This window comes from Balaenoptera musculus, chromosome 2 (genome assembly GCF_009873245.2).
Source record: "Balaenoptera musculus isolate JJ_BM4_2016_0621 chromosome 2, mBalMus1.pri.v3, whole genome shotgun sequence".
Taxonomy (NCBI): Eukaryota; Metazoa; Chordata; class Mammalia; order Artiodactyla; family Balaenopteridae; genus Balaenoptera; species Balaenoptera musculus.
In genome coordinates, this window is record NC_045786.1 from 128,403,324 (window position 1) to 128,419,609 (window position 16,286).

The 16,286-nt window shown below is 37.0% G+C and overlaps 1 protein-coding gene across 1 annotated transcript in view; it reads right to left on the reverse strand.

The window, feature by feature from the left end:
• The window catches only part of FERMT2 (fermitin family member 2), a 74,091-nt gene that overhangs the window by 10,408 nt on the left and 47,397 nt on the right, over positions 1–16,286 (reverse strand). Inside the window, 8 exon segments of the mRNA XM_036842346.1 lie at positions 3,771–3,895; positions 5,071–5,120; positions 5,827–5,849; positions 5,852–5,902; positions 5,905–5,959; positions 9,526–9,633; positions 11,004–11,106; positions 11,632–11,857. Of these exon segments, the coding sequence (XP_036698241.1) occupies positions 3,771–3,895; positions 5,071–5,120; positions 5,827–5,849; positions 5,852–5,902; positions 5,905–5,959; positions 9,526–9,633; positions 11,004–11,106; positions 11,632–11,857 (741 nt within the window).

Below are 16,286 nucleotides of genomic sequence, written 5' to 3' on the forward strand. Positions count from 1 at the left end.
TTTCCCAAGAAGACGAAAGCCATCGACAGTGAGGTGCCCTAACTTCCTGCCACCAAAGCAGATAGACCTGGCTGCCCTTGCTTCCACACAGGGGAAGAGGTGTCTCTCCTCCCAAGGCTCTTCTGTCCGAGGGGGCTGAATTTTCTACCACCCGTCAGGAACCTTGCTCCATCACAGAGATCTTCTCCTCCCACCTCCCTTCCTTTCTTTCTACTGTGACGTTTCCATCAGCATTTAACTTCCTTGAGTCTCTCATCTTAAACCATAAAACGCCTCTCTCCTCTACCTTATACCTCTCTCTTCTATTACTGCCCTCTTTCCTCCTTCTCTGTCACAGATAAGGTGCATCAAAAAGCTATCTTTGTTTCCTATGTACCTCTCAATGACCGTACTCTGGCTCCCATACTTAAAAGCCCACTGAAATCTGCTGAATCTGTTCTTAATCAAGGTTACTGACCACCTCCATGTAGCTAAATCCTGTGGAGGCTTAATCTTACTTTTCTGTAGCATGTGACACTATTGACTACACTGTCCTTTTCGAAACAACTTTTACCTTAACTTCCATCATGCCTCATTTCCATGGTCTTCCTATGTATTATTTTTTTGTGGTTTATTTCCCTTGCAAGTTCCTCCTCCTCTAATCTGCCCTGTCCCTTAAACACGGGTGTCCTGCACGGTTCTGCTCCTAGCCTTTTCATATTGTAGACAACTATTCCAATGGCTACGTCTACCGTTAACACTAACTGCTACCACATCGCTATCTGCAGCGTGGATCTCGCCCGTGCTCCAAACAGATACCCAGCCGGCACCTCAAATTTAAAATAACCCAATTAAATTAAGCTCATCTTCCTCCCCAAACTCATCTCTTCTATATTCTCAATCTCAGTATCACCCTATCCACCCAGCTATACAAGCCAGAATCAAGTCCCTCCCCGAGCCTCTCCCAGGTCAATCACCCAGTCTGTTGATCGAACTTCCTCAGAATCTAATGAAGGTGCGCCCTTTTCTCCACCCATATCGATAAACGTAATTTGGATCACTATCACTGCTCTAAAATTACTCCTCTACACTGTAGCCAATATAAATATGATGGATCCCATCATTTTCATAATAATCTTCCAGTGTCACTTCATTGCTGCCAGTTTAAAAAACTTAACAATTTTATCCTCTAATTCCTGCCAATTTCTTCTGCCATTACCGCTCATAGTTAGCAGGAATGGATTCAACAGCTCTGAAGGAAGGGTTCATCCCCCCCCCCCCTTAAACTCCACAGTCCGGAAGCACAACCCGCCCTGTGACTGCTGATGCTTCTCTCCACGCATGTGCACACCAGTCTCTTTTACCAACTCTCCTCCTTCCTTCCACAGATCACAATTTTCTCTTTTGGATCTTAACTGTGACATTATTTCCCCCACGAAATCTCTCCTAATTCTCTCCAACGTCACTGAAGACTAACTGATACAGCACCCTTACCTCTTTGCTCCTCTGATCTATTGCTTACTTTTTAAAGTACTATTTATTGCCCGAACTGTAGCTGTTTATCTCCTGACATGCTCTAAACATCTTGAAGGATGCGACTATAATCTGTTCTTGCTCCTGTCTCTAGTACCTGGCACAGTTCATGGCAGGAGATCAATCAGCATCTGCTGAACTGCACTTTTTAGAACTGTGCATTTTAGATATCTTAGGGGCCTTAGAGAGCATCCAGTCCAACACTCTCATTACTCAGAGGAAGATACTAAGGTCCAGATAGGCTACTTTTCCAAAATCACAGAGCAGAACAGAATCTAGGCCATTTGATTTAGTTTAGTGGCAGAGCAGAATCTAGGCCGTTTGATTCTTAGTCTAGTGTTACCTTCACCAGTGTGATGTGCTAGAAAAGTGCTCCTTTGAGAGGACTTGGGAGAAGTGGGATTAGGACACCCTGTAGGCTGTTCTCCATACCAGGACTTAACTTCTCAGTTATAGAAGGAGAAGACTAAGGATGTAATGGGGCCAGAGAAGACAGGGGCCAGAAGACAGATTAAGTCTCTAAATAAAGAGTGGATAATTGCAGCTGGTCCTGAGCAGCTTAGAAGAGAAGCAAGAGGACAGCTGCAATAGATTTTGAGAGTAACAAATAATGGTAAAGACTCAAAAGTTAAACTCGTGACTTAGAGAAAAAGACAGTGAGTCTAACTAGAAGCTGTAGGAAAATTACAGAATTTCAACCCATAGGCACAGCAATCACCCACCCAGGGCAGAGGTCTTTCTATTTATTAAAATGTGTGTAACAATACAGCAATAGTTCAGATGGCTACTGGGCAGAGTAGAGATAGGGTAGAGATTTGGACATCTTGTTGAAATATACTAAAAATATACTAGTGCACAATTTACTAAGAAAAATTAAGAATACAGATCTACAGATGTAACTCCAGAGCCCGGAAGCACCTAACTCCTTTCTTAACTGCCTCTCCAACCCCTTAACTCAGGAATTCAAGTCTCACAAGAATGCATCTGACTGGAATCTAAATCTCACTGGAAATGAGTCTGGAAAACGTATTTTAGTCTTCCAGCTTTTGCTGTAAGGGAAGGCACAGTAAAAGGAGTGTGGAACAGTGAGGAGCCCATCTGCTGCATCCTCCACCAAGTATGCTGGGTGCCACGGGGGCAGTGAGTGCTGTGGGAGCCTGTGGGAGAGCAGGCTTCCTGGAGGAAGTGGTATCTAAACTGGAAGTGAGCTGGCAGTTTTAAGTAACATCACCTCAAGTGAGAGGCTCATGAACAATCTGCAAGACCAGATAAAGGCTGCAGACAGAGAATCACAGAAAGAGGCAGCAGGATGTCTTCCAGCCATAGAAGAACCAGACCAACCTGGAGAGGGAACTCTCCTACCACCTGAACCAGTGCCTCCAACAGATGAGAGTGGTGAAGGAGCAGTGTGAAGAACCAACAGAACTCACTAAAACCAAGATGAAGCTGTAACTCCACAGACCTGAACAGAAAAAAAAAGACCAAAACCAGCAGCTCTGAGCCCTCGGCCAGGCTCAGTCTGGGCCACAGGAAGCAAGCCTGCCACAGCTGCCACAGGACCGTGGAAACAGGTCCAGCAATGTGTGCCTCAAATACCAGCCCCTGTTCTGAGACAGCTTTGGATCTGAAGAAATAAGAGGAAACCAATGAGATTCAGGTCGCCAGCTAGGAGGAGCCTCAGAGGGGTACCCTGGGGCTGCCCCAGGAGCCAGGATGAGAGCAGTGTTGAAGATGACGAAAATGTGCAGGGAAGAGGTGTTGGGAAAGGGGAAGAACTCAGCCAAACCCTGCAGGTGGCTAACCCACTGGTGAGCCAGAAAACCAAGAGACTGGGGACCTGAGCGGGACCAGCTTGTTACCAGTGAAGGTCAGGAAGAGGAGCAGGATGCTGATGAGGGAGAAACCAGCAAAAACTGGGAGGAGATGACTACAGCACAGATGAGAATGAGGCAGAATCCGAAAATTCAGTGGGCAGCTCCTGCAGGATGAGGAAAACCTAAATGTCCTAATACTGAAGAACAGAAAAGAGACATCAATAAATTTACTTGGGATAAAAGTAGAATCACACACTTCAAGTGAGGACTGCACGGAGATTACAACAAAATATTCATGTGAAATTGAATACTAAACATAAAAAAGTACCTAAAGGAGTTAAGAAACTAAAAAACTAAAAACTTTATCCCCCACAAAAAAAGTTTATTGAATATTAGCTAACAGATATTCCACCATCAATACTGGTCATTCCAAGGTTTCCTCACCTCTTAGGTTCATCTGATGAGCTGGTGTGCCACTGGATTCTTCTTTGCTCTTATAGCAAGAAATAGATGTGTCTTTAAAGGTGCACCAATACTGCTTGTAACCTTTTAGAGTCAGTTTTTTTGGCCTATGTGTCAAACAGAATTAGAAGAAACAAAAAAAACACTTTTGAAATAACTTTATCAATGCTATGTTTTAGCAGCAAAGTTTCACAATGTTAAAAGTCTGAGACCAAGTTTTACATATGCTGAATTCAGTTCCCTTTTGGCCAGTGTGTTACATTCAATGTTGCTGTTACTGGATTTGCCCCTCCTTTCTCAATCTACTCAGGAAGATCTTACAGTGAGTGGGCAGAGGAAGACAGTAAGGCAAACATTCCAGTATTTCTGTCAGTTGTAGCTGTCCCTATCACTAGCAGATCACATGGAAAGCACAGGAAAATAAAGGTGAAGTAAATGTCAATAATTGGAAGGTTCCTAGGTCCTGTAATTACCTGCAAGTTCGTGATGTCCACAGGGCTGCCTTTGGAGACTCTCTAAACAAGCAAGTTTACCTGGCAAGACTAAAGTGAGGGAAGTGCTTCTCTCTCAGGCATGTATTTCAGTGGTGACTTTAACTTGTCACTCCAATGTCAAACATGAAGCATGAGGAAGAGAGGATAAGGAAAAGTGCAGGTAGATAAAAAAGGTGTGTAAAGGGAGAACAAAGTAGGGGTAGGGAGCAGCATTTGAAATTGTGCCATTAGCTCAGAAATGTTACATATGTGGAGCTGTTGTATGTTCACCTACAGTAAATGGTTTATTCCAAAATGGCTTTATGTATCTTATATTCCACATCACCTCCTTTCCTCTTTCTGCCTTAATGCCTAGCGCTCTTGATTCTGTGGAGTATGACTAGATCGACTGTTCAAAAGTCTAGATAAGATACACTGGAACCTTGTTATAAAATGTCCCATCCACAAATGAACAGAATTCAATAGATTCTGGGGCTCTAAACAAGGAAACAGCCACTGACAATAGCAGTTCATTATGTACAGCTTTCACCCAGACGGGATGCTTTATACTGATATGCCACTGTATGTTTCAGAATCTGCAATGATGCAATCCATCTAGGTTTACACAATCTCCTCCCCCACCTTAAGGAAAATGTTTATCAGATAAAACAATAAGTACTGCAATTTTAATTTGGTAAAGATGGTTATTTTCCCTCATTTGCCAGTCAGAGTAAATTTCAAAAATGTGAACATGGCTATAAAACTGACATTTATTCATTAATATTTGGAATTCCTCCTTTTGTACTTACTTGAAAACTTTAATATAGTCAGCAAGTTCAGGAATGGAAGTGATGTCACCCTAGGAGAAGAATTAAATCATTTTTTTCTCATTAAAAAAAAAATTGAAACTCTAATTAGTATCTGATATCAAGAACCAGCTTATTCAGTAAACAAGGAAAATTACATAAAACACAGATTATAAAGATTTTAAAGGTACAATCATATTATATGGTCACATAGTACAATGGTATTTTCAAATGGCATAAAAAGCTATTAAAAATTTGATCAAAATAGCAATTTATACAACCCACAAGAATATAGTGTTGATTTTAATATAGCTAAAACTGCTTATAGCTGTATATGGAACTTTTGTAACTCATAACAGTCCTTAAAATAGTGTTTCTTCTGTAATAACTAATACCTAAGCATTTAAAAATTTTCCTGAGATCTGTTTTTCTCTTCTTTTTGTAATATTTCAAATTTGGGAGATCACTAATGGATTTTACCATGACGAGATTAATTTTTCCTCTGAAGAATATTCTCCCACTACTTGTTAAGAGAATGTGCAGACTGTCAAGATCTATCTTTACTGTGTTGGAAGCACTAGACACTAGAAACAATATTAATGTTAAAAATTTCCCTGAAAGTTTCTGGAAAATTGATGTCTGTATTTTCTAAAGCGCTAAATATTTCTCTGTATCCCCCAAACACTGCATGAAAACCTAATTCCACAGAAAGGTATAACATCAGTTCAAACTAAATTAGTAGGTAAAGATTCACCCTACCAAAATTGTTGATGTTTTACCCCTTCCAAAGTAATCTCCAGGTCTGAAAGGGCAGCATCAACTTCATCCACTTCTTGTCACTGTTGTTCAAATGATTCTCTGATGTCATGATCGACAGCTTATTGATATGATACTGAAAGCAGAAGTGACATTTTATTTAAATGATTGTTCTAACTATAAATTTTAAAATGAGATTATTATCTGTATCTATACTGAATATCTTTCATCACCTAATCTGAAAAGCTAAACGTCTCTAAGAATTAGAAGGATAGGAAAATAATGGGCATGGCACCTGAAATCAATGTCCTAAACCTGCTAATAAATGTTTACTCAAAAAAGTAGGGTCCCTGGACAAATACAAATGAATTCAGTTTGGGTGTCCCTAGGATTTAGAGAGTTAACACCTCTCCCACTGAACCCTACATGAGCAGAGACTTTTTTTTTTTTTTTTAAATAAATTTATTTATTTTTGGCTGCACTGGGTCTTCGTTGCTGTGCACGGGCTTTCTCTAGTTGAGGCGAGCGGGGGCTACTCTTCGTTGTGGTGCGCGGGCTTCTCGTTGCAGTGGCTTTTCTTGTTGCGCAGCACGGGCTCTAGGCACGCGGGCTTCAGTAGTTGTGGCTCGCGGGCTCTAGAGCGCAGGCTCAGTAGTTGTGGTTACACAGGCTTAGTTGCTCTGTGGCATGTGGGATCTTCCCGACTAGGGCTCAAACCTGTGTCCCCTGCACCGGCAGGTGGATTCATAACCACTGCGCCACCAGGGAAGTCCACGAGCAGAGACTTTTAAACTGTCTTTTTTCCCCACTGCAGTATTCCATGTCTAAAACGCAGGCTAGAACCAACAAGTATTGGATGAATGAACAGAATATGCATAAGGTCTTCTGTAGAAATGGATTAACATTGGTTACCTTATATTACTACTATTATCCAGCAGAGGAAATTTAGTTATCACTATTATGTTGAAAACTAAAGTTCCACTTTCCCCCATCCTCAATCAATGCTGAAACCTGATCAGAGAGAGATGACATTTACCTTCTCATTCATACGTTAGAATAAGGTAGAATACGTTTATATGTGAATACATATACCACCACTGACACACACGAATACTCCCATATACATATATGTATATATATAATGAGTAGTGATAACTCCTCCTATATGTAGATAGAAAAATCTTTGGGTATAGAACTAGTCATGATTTTAAATACACTTAGGTAAGTGGTTTAGAACAAATATTAATGATTAGATTTTGATGCTAAACTTTAGAGAGGTTTTATACAAAGTTAAGCAGAACTTTTAAATCATTTAATCAGTTACCTTTCAAAGCACTAAGTAGCAATCTGTATTTCTGAAGGATTCATTCACTGAATACAATCTATTCATGGGAACATTTAATGAACTAATCCTGAGCCCAAATATCAACGTTCCTCTGTATTTTAAGATTTAGTGAATTGGTAATGACTACTGTCTGGCTGTATCTTCAGTTGTGCTGAAATGAGATCCTTATAGTGGTAGAAATTTTCATATTCACAAATCATGAAGAAAAAGGCAGGGTGAGGCCCCCAGGCAGTGGCCGCAAATAGCAGAGCATATTAAGAAGCATATGGAGAGCTGGTTAAAAATATAGATGCTTAGGTTCGTTCACCCCCAGAGACTCTGATTCAGCAAATATGGGGTCCAGCCTGGAATCTGCATTTTTACTAAGTACCTTAGATGATTCTGATGCAAAAGGTGCTTCTGAGTTACACTGGAGAAATCCTGGATGTGAATGGGACTGGTCATAAAATCCAGTTTTGCTTTCAAAGGGGCATGGGTTTATCTGTTAAATGTTATAATACATGACTGGACCTAAATACTTGAAAAACAGTGTTACTAGCTTACCTAATTTTTTTTATCCACAGCTTCTTACTTTGAATTATTTGTTTCTTTTTACTATTGTAGATTTATTTTACACAAGGAACCAGAAGCTCTAAGGAGAGAATAGTTCAGATTGTAACCTATGTCTAAAATAAAAAACCCTAGGCGTCTCCTTGCCATACTTTCAGAGTTTCCCCCTTCTTGTACTGGATGGCTTCCAAGAGGCTTTTGGTCAGTCTCTTGGAAGGCTTCTAACAACTCAGGGGATTTGTAGTCCAAAATTCTCTCAATGAATCTAGATTCTAAAATGGTCCAGGAAAGCTATGCTTTGGGGCATTCAGTCTCCATGAATTAAAATCCATGGTTCTGAGGTGTTTTCACTGAATCGAAATGGAATATCTAATGTTTTATTGGGCTGGGGTGGGAGTTGGGCAAAGCTGAAGAATAATCCCATTTCTATGGACAGTACGACTGTGTGTATACTCATTCAACAAATATTTTTGAACACCTATGTGCTGGGATATATCTGTTGGCTTTTTAAAAAAATGCATTATTTTTGTAATAAAAAGATAAAGAAATACTATATAAGAAAACCTGTGGTTTTCCCACATACATTTTACATTTATATTATTCTGTCATTAGCAAAACTTTCACTAGAAAATTATGAGCCCATACTCTAAGTGAGAAAGATGTAGAGAGAACACTATATAACCAAGTGAGATACTTGAATAAAATTGCTCCAGAATTTAATTAAAGAAATTCTTCAGGTAGTCTGAATCACCCAGAAACACAATATAAGAGTCTTAACTGATTAGGCAAATCTCTAGAAATAACTAAACTAATTATCTCTGTCATTACCAATTTTCCCTGTCTGAGCTTCATTTGATTCCCTTCTTTCAGTGTGTAAACTAAGGAGAAATGGGCTGCTCTTCCTCTATAAGGACAACTTTTTTGAGTCTTAACTGAGAAACTCTTCTGGGTACATAAAAATATTTGGAAGATTGAGAGCATTTTTATTTGTGTTCTAAGGAAATAATTAAATCATTGTGATAGTGAAAGATATTCATAACTGAATGTCAACCTTGCTTCCAGTACTTAAATAGAATTCCACCATAATCTGAGAACATTCACCAAAGCCTCACTCAGATATCTGAAATTATTAATCTAGAAAAATTAATCTAGTGGTCAGTCAGACCTCAGTGTCTCCAAGAATGATTTGTGGATGCCACCTTAATATTACTTTACCAGAGGGGACAGCAGTAATGAAGTGGGCAATTAATTTTTTAATAAGCCCTACTGTAATTCTGAAACAGGTGGTAAGCAAGAACCACATTTGGAAAAATACTAGTTTAACGTTAGCTACCTACTTCTAAGGATTACCATTCTAAAAACTTATCTATGTTTAGTTTCACTAGTCTCTTAAAATTTTATCATCTTAAAAGGTATTAATTTCTGCCATAGCCCATTTTACAAATATTACCATCCCCAGTTATTTATGAAGTTATGCAAAGCTTCATTTCAGAAATCTGACTTTAATATAGATTTTATTTCCAGGGAAAATTGGACAGTTTTAAGCTTATATACATCTAGGGGTGGAAGGATATTTTTCTCCTATAGGATATAGAAAAGTAACTATTAAGTATACCACTAATCTCTTATAAAAGACAAAAATTAAATTCACACATATTTTGCCTTCTAAGTGTCTATTCACTTTCTACATAGCAAAAAGTAAAACACTACCTATCAAAATGCTACTGGAATTACTATGCCACTTTACCATTTAAATAATCCCCTACCCTTTCCCCTGAAAAGTCCCATTTACCAATACTCGCCACTACCTGCAAGGCTGCAAACATCATCATTTCTTCTTCGGTGCATTCAATTTCTTCCAAGAGAATAGCCCATTTGGCCTGCTCATAAAGCTGATTAATTCTGATTGCATCATACTGCAGCAAAAGAGATACAATTCTTTTGTAATATATTACCTTTTACATTAACAATAAGGAAAAAAGCTACCTATAGGGTTACGTATACCTAAATATATCCATATCTAATTTTTCATTAAAAATAGCATTAAAATATGCCAAAAGATTTTTACATATTCAGTATTAGAAGTAGATTCTGTATGTTATTTTCCAGGGAAATAACCATTAGGTATTACAGCCCTTAATAAAAGGAATTTAACTTGAAGACATTAAAGTAAGGTAGAACTGACTGTTTTTCAGTATTGTTGTTGCAATTTACCACACTAACATGTCATAATCAGACAGTAAATTAATTATTTCGGGGAACATCTTGCTCACTGTGGAAAAGCATACCCAGACAAAGTGGCAGGTCCTTGGAAACAGTAATTATTTTAAGAATCCAAAATAGAGGGCATACACAAACATACATAAGCACACACATACATTTGTAGAAAAGATTTACTTAAATGTTATTGAATTATCCATTTAGTTATGTTAATAAAAATCAATAGTAATACTGTAACAGTACTATCTTAGAATGGTCACAAAATACATAGCCCCCTCCCACCCCATGCAAATATAACTATGTTCCCAGAACAGCTTTGGCTTTACCAAAATTAGGTATGATATAGCCTAAAAAGGGATTAAAATGATTTTTTGTAATTCTACTATATACATTTTACTGTTGTATGAAGAATTATTTAAGCACATAATTTAAAATGATAAATATATACATTAAAATCTAGGCTATAATCTAGACATGAAAAGGATGAGAAGCAGACAAGAGAGGTCCCCTCACCCGCAAGGATGACATGAAAGCAAAAGACCCAAATCTCTGTGCCATGTGTTTTCTGGGGGAGAACACTCCAGATCTCTACAGCAAATTTAAATCTTATCAGAAAAGCAAAGTACTTCAGTAGCACAGATGATGCCAACCGTCTGATAGTAAAACATATTACAATGTGTGGCTATTAAATTGAGAGAAATATAGACTTAAAAAGAATTTTTTTTTGAAGCAACATCTTCTGGGATATATAATTATGTACAGTTGAAGAGAGATGTTAAAAAAAAAACACATAAACTAACTTTACCAATGCTGTAGTACCTAACTAGTTCCTTTAAAATACAAATCAACCAAAAATTCAATTATTTAACAAAAAGAAAAGGGTTTAGTTATGCTTCCAACTTACTAAAACAATAGACTACTTTAAAATACAGGTGCCTTTGTCCAAAGCTTTGAGTTTTTAATATTATTCAAGACTTGCTATATATATCCAAACAATTCCTTACCCCACCAACTTCCAAAAAGCAAACAAAAAGGAACAAAAGACATCCCTCTAAACCCTCGGTACCTTTGGATTCAAATCAAAAAAGCTGTAATACTTGAATCGGAGCAGCAAGGCCTCATTTTCCTTCACATCTTGTTCCATGAGAGATCTTGAGGAATCAAGCCACCTGGACAAATTAACAATAGTGGAACAGAGCAAGACAAAATTAATTCTACCTCTATGTGGATAAAGAAATTCTTAAATTGTATCTATATTTTAAAACTTACTCTTGGTTGGGCGGGATAAATTAGGAGGCTGGGATCAACATATACACACTACTATTTATAAAATAGATAACCAACAAGGACCTACTATACAGCACAGGGAACTATATTCAATATTTTGTAATAACCTATAAGGGAAGAGAAACTGAAGAAGACTATATATACATATATACATATACACACACATATATATACATATATATATACACACACATATGCTATATGTATATATAGCTGAACCGCTGTATATGTGTGTGTGTATATATATACACACACATATATATAAGTGAACCGCTGTGCCGTACAATTGAAACTAACACAATAGTGTAAATTAACTATAACTTCAGTTAAAAAAAACAAAAACAAAAACAAAAAAAACTTGTAAAGTAATTGGTAAACAGCAAAAAAACAAAACAAAAAAAATTTACCCTTGGTTGATTTTTGCTTTGTCAAGAAGGGCTTGAGGCTTGAACATTTTGGCCAAGATTTCCGGTGATGTTATTGGCTGACTGACAGCAAGTATACCAGGGTTGCCTTCTGACAAAGCACTGTCACCGAACCAAGCAGAAGTTGGTGACAAGGGGCTTCCATCATGAGCATCGTAAGTGGGGGTCATTGTTTTACTATAAAGTCCTGGGCTTGAATATATACTTCCTAATAAATAACATGAAAAACAGGTAGTAAGTATGAAGTATAGTTATCTTAGTTTTCAGTAATACATGCTATAATGATATAAAGCATACTGTGAAACACAAGCTTCATTCTGGAAAGAAAAGCTTTAGTACATTATTTTACCTCTCTTAAAAACAAGTGAAATTAACTTTACTTGTATAACATTAAGAACATGTATAACAATAAGGTCAAAAAATATAACTAAGTTGGAAACTCTAGGGAAAAAATCAGTTCAAGAGAGTTAGAATATAAGTTAAGGATATTGCTGAAGCAGATAGACCAACACTTTTGTTTTTTAATTGTGCCAAGGCTCACCTTTCAGAGGGCCAATGTAAAGAACATCAGTGCCTATAGAAAAGGAAAGAAAGGAATTCAGAAGGTAAAGAAAGGCAATAATAGGAGACAGAAACAAAGAATGAAAATGAAAAGAAAATGGGAAGAAGAAAATACAGATTTTTTCCTAATTGTGAATTATAAACTGAAGTAAATATTCCAAGTGTATTTAAGAGTAAAGAACCTTAGAAGCTATAATCTAAGTAAAACAAGTTTTGTCCAATTCAGAACAATGAGGTTGGGCTTCCCTGGTGGCACAGTGGTTAAGAGTCCACCTGCCAATGCAGGGGACACGGGTTCGAGCCCTGGTTTGGGAAGATCCCACATACCACAGAGCAGCTGGGCTCGTGTGCCACAGCTACTGAGCCTGCGCTCTGGAGCCCGCGGGCCACAACTACTGAGCCCGCGTGCTGCAACTACTGAAGTCCACGCACCTGGAGCCTGTGCTCCACAACGAGAGGCCACCGCAATGAGAAGCCCGTGCACCGCAATGAGGGGTGGCCCCCGCTCACCGCAGCTAGAGAGAGCCTGTGCAGCAATGAAGACCCAATGCAGCCAAATAAATAAATAAATAAAAATAATTTTTTAAAAAAGTCATTAAAAAAAAAAAAGAAGAGGTTGTGCTCTAGTCATGTGTTAGTGACAAACATGTATACATTTATCACCCTTTGAAATCACTGTACCCTGTTTTAAGACAGCTCAATGTAACTTAATAAATTCACATAAATTAAGGGAATAATTTTCTCAGTGAATAGCTGAACTGGCTCCAACAGATTTACAAATAAAGTATTCGAGCAAAGGGATATATAAATATTGCCCTAGAAAGAGGCTAACAAGGTGCATTTTATAATTAAAGCCCTGAAGCTGTAGAGATACTGTCTTTTTAATCTTCTGCTTTCTCAGTGTTAAAGGGCTAGGTATGTAGTAGAGGCACATTAAAAAAAATTTTTGAATTAGTCCACTGATGATCTATCCTCTGTCATTTAGACTATAAAAATTAAGGAGATTAAATTAAGACTTTAAAAAATTCAGAATGACATTAAGTAAAAGCACCCCTTCAAAGTTCTAACTCTGTTAATATATTTTATCCTGTAGTCATAATTTTTAAAAAGAAAATGTGTAAATGGGTGTCACACTGTTAATGGATGATGTTAATGGAATGGCTGTTTTCCTTACCTAATTTAGGAATATGCTTAGGAATTTCTCTCCTTTCATCTCTAATGACATACCAACCCCCAACACACAATGACAGAAACAATTACCTATGAAAAAGTGGTGGTAATGCTAGAGATTTTTGAAGTTGTCAAGACGGAGTCTAGGAAGAGAACACAGAGTGAAAAAAAAAAAAATCTCTTAACTAGCCTCAGGGTATCTGATTTGATACCCCTAAATGTATTCTCCCAATGGATACTTAAACAACTTGTAGAATGTGAACATTGTTAAATAAGCAACAAAGAAAGCTGTGAATGCTCCTTTTCAGCCTTTAAGGAAGAACACTGGGATATTTAGTTGTACCTTTAAAGCAAGAACCTTAAACTACAAAGGCATTTTGTGAAAGAGTTACTTATTAAAAGGGCTGAAAACATTACTCCAGCTCATCTGGGCAAAGAATAATTCTGCTATAGGGAGTATACATGTAAATACAGTGTGGAAAAAAAAACATTACCTTCTAGGCAGAATCTTCTCATTGTTTATTTCAAAGATCTAGCAAACAAATCTTTTACTAAACATGTCAGAATACTGAAAATTCATTCCTGGTATGAACTATAATTACTATTCAGAACTGAGTAAAGTTAGAATTGATTTAGAAACTTCTTTATGAAGTTTCTAAAACAGAAAATATACTCCCCTACATTACATATCATTTAATAGAATCAGCCACCCAATCAATTCCCTTCCCTCTTATTTACCTATACTTTGTGTAATCTACACGTCGTATCTGATCACTTCATTTTTCCCGTTTGTTCTTTTTTGTTAGGCAATCTACAGTAATAACTCAGTTAATGTTCCCAACAAACCTATTATTGTCATTTCAGAGGAGCAAACTGGGGCAAGGAGAAGTTAATATACATGTCCAATGTCAAGAGCTATTAAGTTGCAGAGCCAAACTGTAAATCAGCAGTCTGACTGCAGCTAAATACACTGCCTCCCAGGTACCATAACTTATTAAGCCATTCCCAGTTGGTGTGCATTTATTCATTTTAGAGCTTTATTACTGATGTCACCACTGCTATTGCAAACAGTGCCTTCCGATAAACAGTTTTGCACCTATTCCCAAATTCTAGCAGCACTGCTGGGTCATAGGGCATGTGTGTTTAAGTCCCAGTTCAGTGATAATCCCAGCCAGCCTGTATTCCTGATTGCCCAATTTAAGCCGTATTTGAAGCAGAAAACGAATACAGGGTAAGATGAAGTAGCAATAAAATATGAGTTTGTTGAACAACATGCAATGATAACTTAAAAACTATAAGGATGAGAAACAAAGACTTCAACAAGCACTACAGTCTTGGGACACCTACTATAAATATTAAAAACCCAATGTAACCTAATAGCTCCTGAGAGTATCCCTATATTTTAATACAGTAGAATCTGCCTCATAACTTAGTTATTATATTCACATATATCCTTTTTAAAAAAATACTGAAGTATTGAATACACTTAAGAAATTTTTCCATCAAAGTATCTAGCTCATACCATACTTAGAAAACACATTACAGGTGAATTAAAAATATGAATATTGATATTAGATAAATTAAAATATATAAATATGAAGTAATTATAAAAGTATTAAAAGGAAATATAGAAAATTTTCTGTAATATTTGTGAAGATTTTATTAACAGTGAAAACAGAGAACTACAAAATAAATGCCAGATTTGACTACATAAAAATGTAAGACTTTAGTATAGTAAAAAAGAGCACAGACAAACTTAAATACAGAATGCCAGTATAGGGAAAATATTTATCACATCAAAAGATTAATATCACTAAAACAAAAACATAGATAAAAGAAAATGGACAAAGTCTATAACTGAAAATTAAGAGAAGAAACAGGAATGGCTAATAAATATATGAAATATTATTCAACTATTGTTCACACTCAGTGTTTACCAGGGAAATAAAAAAGTAATTCTGAGATACCTGTCACACTGGCAAACATTTTGTAAAGATTTACAACATTCAGTATTGGGCAGAATGTAGGAGAAGGGGCACTTTCATATACTGTTGATGGGAGTGCAAAACCGTCGCCTTCATAACTCTTTCTGGGAGTAAAGTCAACCCTTGAAGAACGTGCATCCACGTTTGAACTGCGTGCGTCCACTTACACGTGGATTTTTTTCAATCCTAAATACTACGGTACTACACGATCTGTGGTTGGTTGAGTCTGTGGATGTGGAACTTCGGGTATGGAGGGGTAACTACAGGTTATATGCAGATTTTCGATTTCAAAGAAGGTTGACCTCCCAACCCCACATTGTTCAAGGGTCAACTGTATGTCTGAATCTTGGAGAAACTTTCTGGAGTATATTTGACAGAAAAATTAGATACTAGTTAGCTAGAGAAACAGTTAAATGTAGTTCTTCTACATGGAAAAATTTGACACTATATACATAGAAGTAGGGAGACCTCTACTCTGACACACAGAAAGATCACCAAAACATACTGTTCAATGAAAAAACTCATACTGCAGAACAGTATATAATATATATGTCTCTCATTAATGTTATAAAAACAAAACTAGACATGCAAGTAGATATAAAACATAGAAAAGGTACTGGCAAGTTGTACTCCAACTGTTTACAATATAGTTATACACAGTGATTAAGAAATGGCTACTTCTTGATAGGGAGTACGCAGGGAATGAACTGAAGTCAAATTTTCAGCTTTGGTTTAGTACATTTTCTATACTATGGTACTTCTATTTTTTATAATGAGGCTGTACTAATGTATAACTTTTGTAATTAAAAAATGATATAAAGTCCATTAGTATGTATCACTGAGTGAAAAAAAAACACAGATTATAAATGCATGTATAACACAGTCCCACTTTCATCATTAAAAACAAAAACATAATTCTGT